Source organism: Pagrus pagrus (genome assembly GCF_965226575.1).
Source record: "Pagrus pagrus genome assembly, chromosome: 10".
Classification (NCBI taxonomy): Eukaryota; Metazoa; Chordata; class Actinopteri; order Spariformes; family Sparidae; genus Pagrus; species Pagrus pagrus.
Genome location: NC_140194.1, coordinates 5,121,581 through 5,138,905, shown reverse-complemented (window position 1 = coordinate 5,138,905; position 17,325 = coordinate 5,121,581). Strand labels below are relative to the sequence as shown.

General features: G+C 42.1%; 1 protein-coding gene across 3 annotated transcripts in view; it reads left to right on the top strand.

Annotated features, from left to right (window-relative positions):
- The window catches only part of trim44 (tripartite motif containing 44), a 42,583-nt gene that overhangs the window by 12,009 nt on the left and 13,249 nt on the right, over positions 1–17,325 (top strand). For 2 of the 3 annotated variants that reach the window (XM_084365081.1, XM_084365082.1), the window contains exon 5: positions 6,367–6,389. In XM_084365081.1, coding sequence (XP_084221207.1) covers positions 6,367–6,389 — 23 coding nt within the window. Of the gene's footprint in view, positions 1–872; positions 958–6,366; positions 6,390–17,325 lie in introns of those variants that run through there. The other variant, XM_084365083.1, reaches the window with a different exon arrangement.

Sequence of the window (17,325 nt, the reverse complement as noted above, 5' to 3'; positions counted from 1 at the left end):
TACTGTGCATAAACACTGCCAGAAGTGCAACACATGTCACTTGAGATTCTGCAGGGCTTCACTTCCTCATCCCTCATTTGAACATTGAAGAGCAGGCTGTTAACGCTTATAGGTCCCAAATTACAATATCCCATTGGTCCATTTGTCACTCTCCATACTTTAGTCAACATAGTCAGGAAAAGAGCCTTGAGTGTTCCCTGGCGGTGCTGTGTAGGGCCTGGGAGACTGCTGTAATGGTGGAAGCTGATGTGCAGATTGCTTTTCCTAGCTGAGAAATTAATCCATGGTGGGCCAAGTTCATTAAGGCCCTAATTGAATGCCAATGGTTACCCTGTTTATTCTCATGTGTTAGTTACTGCTGGAGTGAGTAATGGGCTGTGTTATTTGTAAATATATGGTCACAGGAGAGGTGTGTATATGTGTGTGTAGGTCTAGAGAGGGGGCTTATGCAGCACTTTACAGTACTTAGCCAGCAATGATGCATCTTATTGTGTTTATGTGGATACACACAATAAGTTGCACCTGAAACCAGCAACGTCTGCAGCAGTTTTTGTCTTTGGTACGGCATTGGAGATGCGTAGAGCCTCATGGATCCGAAGAATAACTGACTCAAACATCAACTCTCCGACTTGCTCACTCACTCTCCCACTGCTCTTCCGTCTGCCTCGTAAAGGCAGCGTCTCCAGATGGCACATCGAACTACAATCATTCACTTGCCTCTTTTCTGCATTTCGCAAGTGTTAGCTTGGAAGACATGAGCATGGAGTGAAAGATTAGGCTTTTAAAAAAAATCTTATTAAACCTTAATTTAGAGGCACACAATGCAGAATTTGTCAGTTGCTGCTTGTAAAAACACTATTATTATTCCCCAGCGCAACGAGGGAGACAGAGAGAGACGGTGGTCGAGCGAGCTATAGAGCGAATGAAGAGAGGGAGCAGCGGTAGCGGGAACAAAGCAGTGAATCAGAAAAATAAAACATTTTCTGACTGTGTCACGGTGGTTACATTCGAAAGCCAAAAACAATTCTGTGAGAAGTTGCCTGATTGCTGGATTTTATGTGTATTCAGCTGAAGCGTATACTTCAACCTGCTGAGTGTGGCCACTCGCCAGCCCTGCGTCTGAGAGTGCAGCTCAACCACACCTCCAGCGATGCTCAAGGAGACACAGACCCGTAGCTCTCAGTCACAGAGAGGGGGTGTTAGGGTTATGGTTAAGGAAAGTAGCATTTTGACCTTTAACACAACAATGACCAAAATTTAAATTTTTGGATATGGATACCTAAGAAATACTACTTGGAAGCTACCGAATGGTATAAAAACCTCAAAAACACACACAAAAAAATTTAACTGCCTGAGAGCACTCCGTGTCTATGAGGGCTGAAACAATATCTTTAATTAAAAAAAAAAACTTCAAATATTAATCTACCAACTCTGAGAACTTCACTGCAACATATACAGTAAGTCCTTGCACCTCTCTGTGAACAGCCATTACAGTTATTGTTTCATATGTCAAATATAACAAATGTCAAATTGCAAGAGCTTACAGCGATCATTAGTCAAACGTGCACAGTGTGTGAAATCAATTTGTTAAATTAATCTGTTGTTTCAGCAGTACAGCCCACTAGCAGCTACAACTGCAGTATTGTACAACTCTTATTCCAGAAAATAGTTACAAATCTGTGGTACTTTTAACATTGCGTGTGTGAAAACACATATTTAAATGTCCTGACCCTTTTTGCTCTTTTGGTTTTTGTTTATTCCACCACATGTTAAGCACAATCTAATCCCTTGTGCCACACAGCTACAGTTAAGGCCTCCAGCACTTTTCCAAAGTAGTACCTCGATTCCAACTTTTACAACAAAAGAAAGACTTGCAGCTTCAGAGCCAAGTCAGAAAAAGGGATTTGCTGCTTTGAAAGAATATCACATACTGCAGCCATGTAGCTGCAGGCATGTGGAACTGAGCAGCTATGATGTAAAATATTACTCACCTGCGTAAAAACTCATCTTTTCAACTGCTCCCTATAGAATCGAGCGCGTAATTGAGGTGAGTCTTCTGGCTTAGGGTCAAACAAACAAATTACCTCTGGTTTTCTTAATAATCTCACGTCTTTCTTTCAATGCAGACACAGGAACACAAGTGTTAATACACATGCACACAAAAAAGACAGTGTGGGGATGATACAAGCACTCTGAAAATTGACCAATCAGTGGGAGCCAGAGGGAGAATATATTAATAGACTTTGACTTTTTTTGAGTCCATTTTATTATCAGAATTCGCAGTCTCCACATTTTCATTAAAAAGTGCCAGTAGGTACTCATTCGTACAACCGTGCAGCGTGTTTACTGGAGCACCCCCTGATGACTATGCAGTAATTAAAATACCATTGATACATCAAAAAGAGAGTGCAGGGATGCTGTACGGAAGAGACACAGACATAGACAGATACTGTGCTGTATATACAATGTACATCTGTCATTAAAAGGATCCAGTCCTGGCAATCATTGGGTCCCAGCATTCATGTGACAACATTCATGTGTGTCATGTGTGGCAATGCATCGTGCCCCACCACAAAAACTGCTCAGGAATGGCTCGAGGAACGTAACAAAACGCTCAAGGCTTTGACGTGGCATACAAATTCCCCAGATCCCAGTCCAATCTAATATCTGTGGGACGTGTCAGAACAAGTCGGATCCCTGGAGGCCCCACCTCGCAGACCACAGGACTCAAAGGATCTGCCTCTAACGCCCTGGTGCAAGACAACACAGGATCTGTGTCCATGTTGTGACGGGTAAGAGTCAAGTCCAATCCACGATGGGGCCCTTATGGATCAAACTTGTTACAGCACATCCCATGGATGATTGGGATCTGGGAAATTTGAGCTCTTATCCACGTTCCCCCTGTTCTTGATCTTCAACTGTGTTTTCGTGGTTGGTGGTGTGTGTCAAGTGGCATCCACATAAATGCCAGGACCCAAGGTTTCCCAGCAGAACACATTGTAATGAGAGGATCAATGTTAATTGCTTCACCTGCTAGTCCTTTTAATGGCTGATTGGTGTAATTATGAATACATCAATATAAATATGCTCATGCTATATAATTGAATAAACACCCCTGCTTATACAGAGACGTATTAGATCCACACATGTTCCTGTGAGGCGGTATTGGTGCACATATACATGTGTAAATGCCAGCCCACTTGTGTCCGCACTGCCCACTTTATTGTGGAACCGCTTTGGGCCACTTTCACACATGTATGACCGAAAGGATCCTATAAGGTTGCTTTAGTCTGTGATCCTGTTTATAAAAGCAGAGGCTCAAAGCTCTTTAAGCCTTAAGGGACTCCTAGCATGAAAACAAAGCCAAGATGCCTCATTAGCCAGGCATTGAGAGTCTGCGCCAGTGACCCAACACTGACTGAGTCGTGACCCAGGTCACAATGAACTGCTCAGAGGCTGATTTAAAACAAAGCAGCCTTTCGCCTACCTTTAAATAAGCTGAGGGTCATTATTAAGACTCTTCTTTTCAATGCAGAGTAGTTTTGTGCATTTTTAGTGTGTAATACATGTTGGAAAATTTAAAAAACTATAAAAAAGTGATCATGTCTCAATAATTAATCATGTGCTTGTGCTAATTAGAACCCCCCATTGTCTTAAAAGGTGCTACTATCACTAGACTTGTCTAGATTAATGTTATACTTGTTATTTTCTACAGTTTTAATATTTATGACTGAATTGATGAAATGTCAGATTACATGTATCTTTCAGTTTAGAGGTAGGCATTCCTTATAGAGCATTGTGGTATACTAAAAACAGATGAAGCTGAGCTTATTACAGATACTAATTTCCCCTAATTTGATTATATCGTTTTTTTAAAATGTGTTCATTCATTTTACAGGGGCATTGCACCATGTCTTGGCTGTATCAGAGTTAGCTATGTGCTAATTTACATCGGTATTCCCTGGGCAGGAGACAGAGACAACATCTTTGTTAAGAAAATTAACGCTAGACAATACATAATCACTACAAACAACATCAACAACCCCAACAACATCAATAAGATTGCAAAACAAGAGGTAGCTTTTCCTTTGCAGGCTGTGCCCCAAAAGATCATTTGTCGTGGGAGTTAACAGCACACTTTGAAATATAATTCAAACAATACAAGAACACATAATTCCATGAAGTTGATACAGTTTTTTAAATTATGAGTATAGCTGCTTCCGCTTCCTTCTTTTGATGACAAGCACACAAGTCTAAGTATTTCTTAGAGGGACCATTTTTTTGTGTGTGGACATATTGATGGACTGCCCGAGGCCATTTTTCTCTTTATTGTTGCAGCGTAACTGTGGTAATTACAGTTGCAACAAAGCTCAATAGCCATCAGCATCTATCTACTCGTGTATGTCTTTCAATTTTGTGGGCAATGGCACTTAAAAACTCTTTAATCGGACAAAATGTGAACAAAGCACACAATTGGGACTATAACAACTGTCTATTTTCATTGTCGTATAGTGATGCAGTCAGAGCAAAAAAAGAAAAACAACACACATCACTATCACAACAGTTGGATAGAATCATCAAAAAAAAAGACTGCCCTGATATGAAGGTATTAAGAGGGCATCAAAGACGATACATGTTAGTATGATAACTTTAATGTTGATATCATCTCCTCAGGGCAATCACTGATGTTAAAGATCAAAGAAAATATAGTGCAAGTGTTACATAAAGCAACATTATGTACTTAAATACCTTAAAATAACAGCTTCAAAATCGTTTTGATGGTACAGGTTCTTATAATAGGGGTCACTCTGCCCCCCTATCACTTGTTTCTTGTTTCTATGTAACGTCAGTGAAAGGGTAGGACCACTTTACGTTTACTTCAAGATACAAGTTTTCAAGACGTTACATTGTGATGATGTAATACGTTTTGGTTGTAGTCAGCACCTAAATTACGTCTGACAAATTGTTACACACCTGGGATTTATAATTTCCAACAGTGTTGTTGCCAAGAGTAGTTTGAAACGCTTGATTAATGATATCCCACGTGCTGTCAACTTATTGCCTCACCAGGGAAGGCTAGACTAACATGCATCAACTCATTTTTGCCCAGCAACATAATAAGGCTTTAATAGTAATATGGTTTTAAAAGCATAACACAACAGTGGATTTGCAGTCACAATTTAAAGCAGATCTGGAGACATACCATCTTTGTATGTCTCCAGACCTGTCACTGTTAGTTATCAGCTAATGGAGGGTCTTTTAATCAGCCAAGCAGTGGAGAAACGGAAAGACTTTCGCAAGTGTGTGCTTTTTGTAGAGGCAGCCTTTCAGCAACTAGTCAAGAGCTTCTTAAGCGAATGTCAGTTCTGCACTGTGATTTCACAAATTGACTTTTCAGTCGATTGAAGTGTTTGACAAGGTAAACCAAGAGAGGAATCTCACTTAGTTCCAATATTTGAAAATACTTATTTGTCCAGATTTTAGGCTAATTAAATTTAGAGCCAAGTCTTAGTCAGTGAGGCAGACAGCTCCGCGGTCTCTCGTCATCAGCTCTGCTCTAATCTGCTGCGCTGCCGAGGAGGCGCAGGCTTTCAAGACGCTGGTTAGTTACACATTGTTAAAATCCCTCTCTGGCAAAGCCATGTTAGCGCTGGGAGGCAAGGTCCAGTGCAACAGCTCAGTCGGTGCTGGGCAGAATATTAAAGGGTTTGTGCTCACAGTCCTCTTGAAAATAAACCAGTTGAGATCAGCAGATGTATAACAAGTAGTTTTGTTTTACATGACAGTGATTCAAATGTGGTGCATGGAGCTGTGTGTTTGGCATGTTAAATATTAAGAATACCGACGTTGATTCATAGCAATAATTTAAGTGTTACGGGCACGCCTTGTAAAGTAATGCATTTACATCCTCCGGAGATTGAAATGCTCTGAAATATGATTAAATTTTTCATCAGGCTCATGAATAAACTTTTAGCTCGCAATGTTTACGTAAGCGTCACATACCGGCAGTCAACAAATCACATCCATTGTTTTGACATTGAAAAATCTTTTTAAACCCCCGATCAAAGTTAAATGGAAAAAGCCGGCGTGTGAATAATGTTTGAGGCTCGCTGGGCGCTTTGTTCCAGACTGCTCCTTTAAAAAGCTCATGATTAAACATGAGCACAACTGGTGGATGAAAGTGAAAATTAATTGGTCAGATTTAGAGCCACACCAGCTGTGGACCAAGCGGATGTAAATTATGTTGTTTACCTTTTTTTATTTGTTCAACACCTGTGCAAAGATTTTAAGTGTGTTTTATCCTCTCTCTCTCTCTCTTTCTCTCTCTCTCTCTCTTTCTCTCTCTCTATTTCTCATTTTTTTCAGCACGACATTGAGGCCAGGCCAAGGTAAGACTGCCAGTGTGATTCATGTTCACCTTTACACAACTGCATAGCTTAGCGGGCACTAGGGGCACTTCAAAAACCTCCTCACTCAGGTCCTCGTGCCATCGAGCACCATGGAACTGACAAGCATTCATCATGCATAATAACACACACCTATCAAGCCAGTTTCCCCCGTCAAACTTTCACCTTTAAGTGACTCACTCAAACAACTCATTCACTCCACACAGTTACCTGTATGCAAGTAAAACCTCCAGTGCATTTCCCTTCACATGCGAGTCACGTCTGTGCCCCAGCAAGGCAATTAGTAGCTCTCATCTGTGTCTGCCCGCTGGAATCAGAAGAGGTGACAATCTGCCTGGTCCTATAAGAGAGCCTTGGACAGTGGCTGACAGGCTTAAGCAATGCGTATGCGCCTGTGTGTGTATATGCATGCATGTTGTGTCATTACCAGGTCAAGTCTCGCCCTCTGCTACATCATAGTAGCCACATTTTTTTCTACCCTGAATCTGATTATGTGTGTCTGAGGTTATGTGAGGGGGGTAGGGGGAGGAACTCACACCGGACAGATGCAGCCATATCATTTTTCAGCTGCTTTTACAGTTTGTTTGTGCCTTTTCTATTTGGCCTAGGCTACATATTTCACCTTTTATCTCTGTCTGTGTCATACAATCTGGAATAGATAGTGCTCTCCCGGTTTCACACTTATTGATCTGTTGACACAAAAACCTCTCAGCCTCTTTCAGCCGGAGCAGGAGCACTCCTAGCACCACCTGCTGTCTTTGCCCAGCCTCCTGGCTGTCTCGCTGGGCTTTCATCTCGGAGTACTCCTCCTCTCTACAGACACAAAGACACACATGCAGTAAACACACACACTCAGGCTCAAGACACCTTCTGCAAATGCGAGCACATCCATCCTCAGACAAGAGCCTTATTTTCAGGGAGACTTTATTTAAAATGAAGGCTGAAAATAGGCTGAGAATAGTACACTTTTGATGGACAGCATGCTTTTTTTCTGCAAACAGAAATTAAATTTTTTTTATTTCACTTTGTACTATTTGATATTGCGGTGCCTGCCTGCTTGTTGGAAATGCACCGCATTCCTCTCTGGAGTGTGATGTGCCTTGCTTTTAATGAGCAAAGAAAGTCATGACCATGGCTGGCGCCTGGTGCCAACATGTAATATGTTATTGATTGGTCAGCCAGTATTATGACCCCTAAGCTCTGGAGCAGATGGCAGCAAGCATGGACCCAAGGGTGAGATGGAGCTAATAGTTTGTCCTTAGTCAAGGTTAACCTCAACATCTCTCTCTACACACACACACATTCCCTGATATAATGACTCCCAGAGTTCCCATATTGCCCTAAAATGCAGTGGGTGCAAAATTGACTGTGGCTAGTGGAAAACTACATGTATTGTGGACAGAAATTCTAGGGGAGAGATGTTTTAGAGAGGTTAGTAAGTGAATTCAGGGACAGCTTCATGTGCGAGTGTATTCAGGTGGTTTGAGATTGGTCATCTTAAGGTTTGAAGGTGAAACAAACAAAGATGAAAGCGGGTGAAAAAAGGGACAACACGAAATTGGCAGAGGGTGAAAGAAGAAGAGAGATTTTGCAGGATCAGGCGAGGAGTGCATGTTTAGGGTTATGTGCATTGGGATCCAGACAGCAAATTGATTATGGAGCAGAAACACTAATCCGCTGTCTGAGCCCCATATCTCTGCTGTAGACAGAGCATCCCCACAGGACCACAATCCTGCACCCACATGCATCTTTCCTGGACTTCCTCATCAATACGATCCCTCGCCTCTCCCCAAGCCTCTTAACATAGGTACTCCATGCCTGCCAAGATTTGTCCTCCTCTGAATATAAATCTTGCTTTACTCCCCTCAGCCCAATCTTCTCACTGGTGCCTCTCATGTGATGCAAATTTTGCTTGCGTTCCCCGGCTTTAACCCCCCTCACCATCCTCAGAGCCCCCGTCCTTGATGACTTACACCTTTTAATATGTGTGTGTGCATGTGTTTATCTTGTGTGCATATGTTTATGTGATTTGAGTGTATGAATCATAACATTTATCATCTGAATCTAATCTAGCAGTTGCAGTCTCTTGTTAATCATGTTTGCGTGCGTCTGCATGCACGTAATAATGTGCCCAAAGGTATGAACATGCAGGTTATGCTAGCAGCTTATTATGACATTTAGTGTGTCTGTTATGTAAATTTAATTTGTAGAGAAAAGCAATTAAATTAATGAATAGATTCTGTTTCTCTCTCATATTCTACGCGTAACCTACTTTTTGTCTGGAAGTCCTGACGCACTATTTATTCACTTTCACATTTTGCAGTCTGAGCCCTATGTAATCACGTAGGGGCTGGGGAACATCGGGAGTCCATGCTACCGATCAATAATGGAGACAAAAGTGTCTCTGGCTGTCTTCATATACACACACACACACAGACACACACTCCCACAAAGGAAGGATGGGGAGAACGGGCTTATTGCTGCAGTAACGCTTTAATTCCAGGAAGCCACTTTTATGTGGTCTCCTGAGATGTGTGCTTAAGAAAGAAATAGATACAAAGACAGCGAGACAGTCAATGAGAGAAAAAGAAGGAGTTATACACCAAGGATTTCTGCTCGTTAGATTTAAATTTGCTGTTCTGTTGGGACGTTGGAACATTTATTTTTAGTAGACGCGTAGAAATATTTCTCTGTCTCCTGACTTCTACTAAACTCTGAGTTTGCAGCTCAGGAGTTTAGGATGTTTAGCCGCGTTGAAGGATTCATTAGGGCACTCCTCAAACAGATATCACAATGTCTTTCATCGTTATCTGTATGATTTTGATAGGAGTAACAATCGATTATTGGTCAAAGTTGACTTTTGTCCTCTGATTCATCAAGTCAGCCAACACAGATCACCTCAGATTGTCTATTAAGCAGTATATTCGAGCAAACATATGTCAAAATATTAGCCTCGTGGACAAATTGGCTAAATTTGGGGCATAGCTCTCTTTGCTTTCTCACTGTGAGTACTGGGGAAATTGTTTGTATAAATGCAGTCACTACTGGTATAGCTTAAGATCCACCAAATAAAGCAGCTATTCTAAGTATTTATTTTTAGTAGAAGTGTCATCTTTAAGTGGGGTCTTGTTGGAGATGCATCCGGCAGTTTTCTTTGCCTCCCGCAGCGAGGCCTCCCTTGTGTTTTCGTATCCTGTCATTCTGAGCACATTAAGAATAGCAATGGATTTTCACAGATATGTAACTTTTCTACAGTATTAAATCTTCCTGGATGCAACTTTTTCCATCTGTGTCCTTAGCACTCCATCTCATTTATTAAATACACTTATAAATAATATAAAAGTGTGAGTCAGTCACTATGAAAATCTGTCTTTAAGCTGTGTTATCTGAGTTTATTTTTTTATTTGCAGATAGAATTATATAAGCAGAGGAGGAAAGAAACAAGAACTGCTCTTCTGCAAACCCTCAGGGCTTACTGTTTAAAAACATGTCGCCCCAAAGGTATACACGGCAGTATGGAAGAATGGTTTAAAACAGCAATATGCATATATAACAAATGAAGGAATTAAAATAGGCGAAAAATAGCCCTGATGCCAGGACAGTGGAAGCAGTTGGCAGCAACTGAAGATCTGATGACACAAACACCATAACATTCAATAACTTCAGCTGATAATGTTGTTCGTTCGGTAAATCTATAAGAAAAAACGTCTGTATTCAGGGAAGTCGAAGCTTTGCAACATGTGGAAAAGCTTGATGGAGAGGTTCTCAGCATGTAAATCACACGGTGTAATCACACTAAGATGGTAAAGCTCGCAGGGGAGCGCAGCACTTGTAATTACAATGCGAGGTCCCCCCATTCATTGCTCCAATCACTCACGTCTCCACTGTATCTCAGGAGCTCCTGTCCCCTGCTTCGCTCACTTTATCATGCATGCATGGATCACAACACACACACACACACACACACACACACACAGCTAGAAAGTGGGCAGATTGTGTCTCCTCATGTGCTCCCTTTTTTTTACATTAATACACACTTACTGTGTGTGACCTACATTAATTTACACCAATACATTAATAATGTGCTGTACACTTGCTTCACTGTGTGTTTTGGCTTTAAAGGCCCTCTCTGACTGACTAGTTATATAATGTAAGTTTCTTTATAAAGTATTAAACTTTAAGCCATCCACCTGTACAATACTGTTACAGTGTAAATGCACAGACAAATGTATTAACATAAAGTGTATGCATTAACTTTAAGTGATAGTGTATAGTGTTAATGGAGTAAATCTAGGAATAAGAAAAGATGCTATCAATGATTTGTTGACTTCATTCCAATTGCTAAATTATTCATTTGGATGGACTGTGTCAATTTCAACTCTGCCACCATTTACTTTCAGCAGCTTCCTGCTAAAACAAACTGTCTGCTACAACACACATCACCACCTAATTGATGGACTTGATGCAACTTTATTGTGTCCATCATCCTCAAATGCTGCTCCACAAACATAACAACGAAAATGGAGACCAACAGTCAATTATACAAAAAAATAGCAAAATATTATTCTTTTTCTGTTTTTCATTTCCAGTGCTTAACTTATTTATCCAAACAATGCAACACATCTGTTTTCACATGAGTTGTATACATCCTGACCTGCAGTATTTAGAGCTTTCTCAAACCCCTGCTTGTAATCTTCCACAACCATACCTCGCCACGAGCAATGGGGCGAATCGCTCACTGTCTCAGTGAGTGAAGGCTGTAGTCCGCCCTCAATCACGGCGTACGTTCACATGAACGCACAAACCAAGAGGAGAAGTGGGCGCTGACAGGAAGGCGAAGCAGGCACTTTGGGACGCAGCTTATCTGTCTGTCTGAGCTGCTTGCCCTTCGCTGGGTCAAAGTGATGGGTTGGGTGAAGCAGGGAGGTGTCAGGGGAGCGTGGCCAGAGGACACAGGACACAGCTCAGAGATGAGGACATGGAGGGAGGGAGCTGCGTTTCCTCTAATGAAAAATGTATAACGTCTCCTACAAAAGGAGCCACTACAGGCACTGTGTGTGTGTGTGTGTGTGTGTGTGTGTGTGTGTGTGTGTGTGTGTGTGTGTGTGTGTGTGTGTGTGTGTGTGTGTGTGTGTGTGTGTGAGAGTGTGTGTGTGTGTGTGTGTGTGTGTGTGTGTGTGTGTGTGTTTTAACATTCCCCTCATTTAATAATTTAATATGTTTTCGGCAAGATGCATCTTTATCTGTTTTCCTGTGCGTGTGTGTGTGTGTGCAAGAACCAACTTGTTGTGACTATACTAAACCTCTCACCTCCTCCTTTTCCTTCCTTCTCCTTCTTACTATTCTCCTTATTTTCCCCCTCCTCTTCCTTCTTCCTCTTCCTCTTCCTCCCTCTTCCTCTCCTTCTTCCTCTTCTTCTTCTTCCTCTCCCTCCTCCTTCTTCTTCTTCTTCTTCTCCTCCATCTTCCTCATTCTTCCTCTCCCTCTTCCTCCCCCTCCTCCTTCTTCTTCTCCTCCACCCTTTTCATCTTATTATTCGTCTTCTTCCTCTTCTTCTTCTTCTTCTTCACCCTTTTCTTCTTCTTCTCCTTTTTTTTGCTCCACCCTTTTCCTCTTCTTTTCCTTCTTCTTGTCCACGTTCTCCTCCTCCTCCTCATGCTTCTTCTCCTACTTCTCTTTCTTCTTCTCTTTTCTCTCTCTCCTGGTCATCACCATTCCACAGGGATGTATCGGAGGTCCCAAATGAATGCAAAGCACACACAAACCAAACTGACAAATACAGAGACATGCATTTAGATGACAACAGACTATATGCATGAATAATTCATGCCGCATGGGCAATGTTCTTCCAGTTTTTTAACTAGTATTCAGTTGTGTTTGTGTGTGTCTGTGTGTGTGTGTATGTGCGTTTCTGTTTGTGGGCACATGTGTGTTTTATGGATACCATCTGCATTAGCATGACTCACATCAAACACTTTTTGGAAACACATGCAGAGGAGTGTGTGCAGAGGTGTTTAAGGGAGAAAATAAGTAGATAACTGTGTGTGTGTGTGTGTGTGTGTGTGTGTGTGTGTGTGTGTGTGTGTGTGTGTGTGTGTGTGTGTGTGTGTGTGTGTGTGTGTGTGTGTGTGTGCGTGGGTACACATTCATGTGTGTTTCTTTGTCGTTTGTGATGACTAATGGCAGTTATTTGTTTCTCCCGAAACTTTTCCTGAATACAAATGAGGTAGTTTACCTAGAGAAGAAAAAAGAAAGGCCTCAGATTTGGAGCCACGACGCATCTATTTCACTTTCAGATTCCAGATTCCATCAAAAGCTTCCAGGGCAATGTAATGATTCAAAGAGCAAGCAAGGAGATGGGTGCTGTCTAATTGAATATCCTGTTGAAGCGGCGAGCGTGTGTACCTCCTGTCAAAATGCAAAAGAGAGCAGACTCTCAGGAAGGTATCTTTTGTGACACAGACATGACAGGTACGAATGTACTGGTCCAACACAAACTGCTCCTCTTGATATCGGCCTTGACTGCAGTGGGGATTGCCACCTAATAAGTTTGATGTACTGCAGGACTTTGAATCTCACCAGAGCTGGCGCCGCTACTGGATTTATGAGTTGTTCATTTCCTACAATAAAGGCCTGTGAAGGGGGGGACACAGTGTATAGAGCTTTGACCAGAGCTTTAAGTGTGCCTCTCGTATTGATCTGCTGGGTAGATAGCTCCGAGTGCTCTGGCGAGTGCTGCGTCTGCTGTCTGAGATCCTGGAGAGCAAAGAGTCGGCGGTAAGTGCCTGCGATGCAGCCGAGGGTATAGTGTGGCAGAATCGGGTTACTGCTGTGTTTGTGTTGTTGACGCTCGGAGCCCGTAGTGCCTATGAATAATGGATAATCTATGTGTGTAAAATGCATCTCTCTCCCACATACCTTTCCCCGCCTTTCTGCCGCTGATTTTGTTGTATGTGTGCAAAGGTGGGGTTTCCACTCACACTTTTTATTGTATTCTGTGAGTGTGCTGTGAGTGCTTTTCTCCAGAGATCAGTGTCAGCGCAGGGACTTTACACCTTGAGAAAAGGAATGATTGTCAGCTTTACTCTGCTGACAGTGAAAAGCTGGTAAGAGAGAATGATTTAACAATTTAACAAGGAGTGCCACGGTGCGCTTGAAATATTCATATTTGTTGAACTTTGCCTCAATGTATGAAAAGGCTAGATTTAAAAAAAGTATTGGGTTGAGAACCTTTTCAATTCATATTTCACATATCAGGCTTATTCAGAAGGGCCTTTGTGCAAGTCAAAGTAGAAGACATCTGTACGTCAACATCAGGTTAAGCTGCCGAGTGAAGACATGCAAGGAACAAAACGGTGCGATGAAGGAAGGTGAACAGGAAATGGAATAGTGTTTGCAGTGCTGGGTTTTGGAAATGAAATTGAGCACTGGTATGGCGAAACCCGGCTGAGACGAGATGAGCACAAGGCTGTAGCCTGTAGAGATGTATTTCGACTCCACCAAGCCAGATCTGGGGTGAGTGCTGAAGAGGAAATGGGGATAAAAAGGTGAAAACTGCACAACCACAGTAAGCTTTCTGGGCAGATTGCTAACGCAGAGTGGAAAGGCGTGAAAAATGAAAGAGAGCGTGGCAAATAATATTTCAGAAGGCTCCAGTGCACAAGACAGCAACAATAGGTTAGTCTGTGACAGTAAACTTCACATAGCTCCCTGGTATAAGCATTTTATCTCCTCCAGTGGTCCATATTTTGTGGTATCTGCTTCAACAAATGCCCTTCCTGATAACCTTGTGCTATGTAATATGTAGCCCAGTGTTGAACATCATACTGACTCACTTAGACTGGGAAACCATTCTCGTTTTTTTTTTTTTTTTCTTTCCCTCCGCTTCTTGCATTCCTCTACCGTCTCCGTGACTGTAAATCGAGGCGGAACGTGTCGTGTTTATGTCACATCGTAAAATGTGTTGATGTGTTATTATCTACTTCATTATTTATGAGTACAGAGCGGCGTTTCTATGTGCCGCGCTGCTTTTCTGCCAGCCCTTCTTGTTAATTCCTTTCCTCTGCACCTGCTCATTAAATTACTTACCCAGACTTCTCGAGCTGTCCCATCTAATAATCACATTGTCACATAGAAGCCTCTGCAGATTGTGTGTTCTGTTAAGACGAAGGCTTATTAGCATCAGAAATAAAAAAAATTAAAAAAATTAATCCAAATGTGTTAATTACAGCACACTTCCTCCCTCGGATAACAGATACTTCTGGTGTAAGTGCGTGTGTGTTTTATGTGTGTGGCTGTCTGTGTGTGTTTATGCACACACGCAATTATTTCAAAAGAAGGAAGTGATGAGAGAAAAAGAAGTGAGACGAAAGTGACTGAGGAAGTGCAGTGATGAAGAAAGTTGGCAGACAGCAGGAGCTGGATGTGCCCGTGTTTTGATTTTGTTCTGCTTTATCTCCATCACATGTCAGAGCACATCTGGCAGACGCAACGCCGCCGCAGCGGTGATGAAATGGCTTGTAAGTCACATGCCATGTTTATGTTGTTTTGTTGTAGTTGGCAGACTGCAGTGCATATAAAGACATTTTAAATGCTTGATTTTTGATCAGAAATGAAAATCAAAAGTAACAGCCCCGCTAGCAAGTCTGTGAGGCTGTAGAGGCGCTGGTGCTTTGAGCTAAATTACTTAGTTTCAAGGTTGCGAGGTTCATTTATTTATCGTTTAAGTAAAAAACAAAGTATTTTATAAGGTGGAGTGTAGAGGTTGAATTGAGGAGTTTAACAGCCTGAGGATGAAGCTGTTCTGCTCTCAGGTGGCAGCGAATACTTATGTATCTTTTGCCGGATGTCAGCAGCATAAACAGACCGTGGCTGGGGTGGGTGTTGTCTTTTGATAATAATAATAATAATAATAATACATTAGACTTATAAAGGACTTGTCTGGATACTCAAAGACGCTTTACAAAGGAAACAACAAAACAAAACCTCAACCTTGCTTCAAACTTTGCCCCTGTGGCCCTAAAATGACACCGTGAAATGCACACAAGGTCAGTTATGACTCTTTCATGTCTGTATTTTGGATCCACTGAGGTTTTATATTCGTAAAGCTTTCCTTGAGCCGAGATAAGCTATTTTAAAATCCTTGACCCTTGACCTATTTTGAATAGCACTGTAGCATTCAGCATTTGCTAATTAGCATCAAACACAAGGTGCAGTCGAGCGAGACGGGGATGTGAGAACCCTTGCCAGTATTTTGTCACAAAACAAAGTACTAGAAAAATGATAAGGCAGACCTGATATAGAAATAGTCATGACCCATCCTAATTGTCCTAATTAACTAATTTGGACAATTCATTATAGACAAAGTGGTTTCATGAATGTCAAAACCAAATTTCATCGCAATCCATTCAAGCTAGAGGAAAGGTCGACGGATCATCAAAGTCATCATTCATGGAGAATTTCTGTGCATGACACTGACACATTGTAGTATGTGAGGCAACGTATGGGTGTTTTTGAGTTTTGTTTGTATTTGAGAATAACATTATTCAGCTAGGGTAAGGCTGATATGACATCCTGTACAGGAAGTGGACTAGGTAATTAGAGCTTCCCTCTTCTGCTGTCTTGCATCTTGTCAGGGAATTATACACATTTACAAACAGGAAAAATAGGTTCTCTGCTTTCTCTCTCGCTCTCTTGCTCTTTCTCCCTTTCTCACATACATACAAGCACACACACAAGCACACACACACACAAACACAAACACGCACGCACACACGCACACTTCCTTTCACTGTTCTATCCACAAGGCAAATTGTCATATTGCATCTGTAGAGACTTTGCCTTCCACCCTATCATGCATGCAATGCTCACGCACATGCGGGTAAAAAAAAGCACTCAGAAGATGTCGCACCGTGTATAAACATTCATTATTCATTTGAAAAGCACACATAAACACCACACACACGCACACTCATACACACACACAAACACGCACGGCTAGCACGGGTAATTAGTGGAAAGATGGAAAGAACAAGGCGACTGTCTCCCTGCTGCACAGACAGAAAGATGCCTTCCTCACTCTGTCTCACCTACCGTGTTCTCCTTTAACCACACACACACACACACACACACACACACACACACACACACACACACACACACATTAACATCACAGTGCGTTAGCCTTCGGGTGGAATTACAGGTCTGATTTCAGCTTGGTTGAGATGCAGGAGGACGATAGTGGCAGGCTGAACCAGGGGGCAATGAATCAGTGCCTTATCAAACCTCTGGCCCTAGGTATGAACTGTCAACACTGAAACAGCACTCGCACACATACAAACACACACACACACCATTGGCAAACATCTCTCCTTCCACACTTGGACACAGCAACGTCGTCACAGCACGTGTGTGACGCCTCAGTGGGTCAGTTGTCAAGGCGCTCCCCCCCCCCTCCCGGTCCACACTGCGTCCCTTTGCTCACTTATTCTGCCAGCGAGGGGAAGGAGGAGTGAGCCGAGGGTCGGCATGTTTAATTCAGCAGCTTTACGACGAGCCTCGTCATCATGTAGATTTATAGCATTGGCTAAAGCGGAATGAGGAGATGGTTGGGATTTAACTACCTCAGGATTGTAATGGGAGATTTAGCGTGCACTTTGCAAAATCACCTTAATCCAACGTTGTTCTGTGGAGGGAGAGATGTGAACGAAAAATTAATGGCTTTTTCTGACGGAGGTCCCGTCAGCATGTCTGCGTTTTCCTTTTGAGCCCAGACACTTTCTCACTGGCTGTTTTAATCATTTAATATCATTGCCTTTGATTTATGTGAGTTTTGTCCAGACTCAGAGGGACATTAGCTTGTTTTAAAAATAAATGACATCTTGTATTCACATGTGACTACGGATAAAGGGCCAATTTA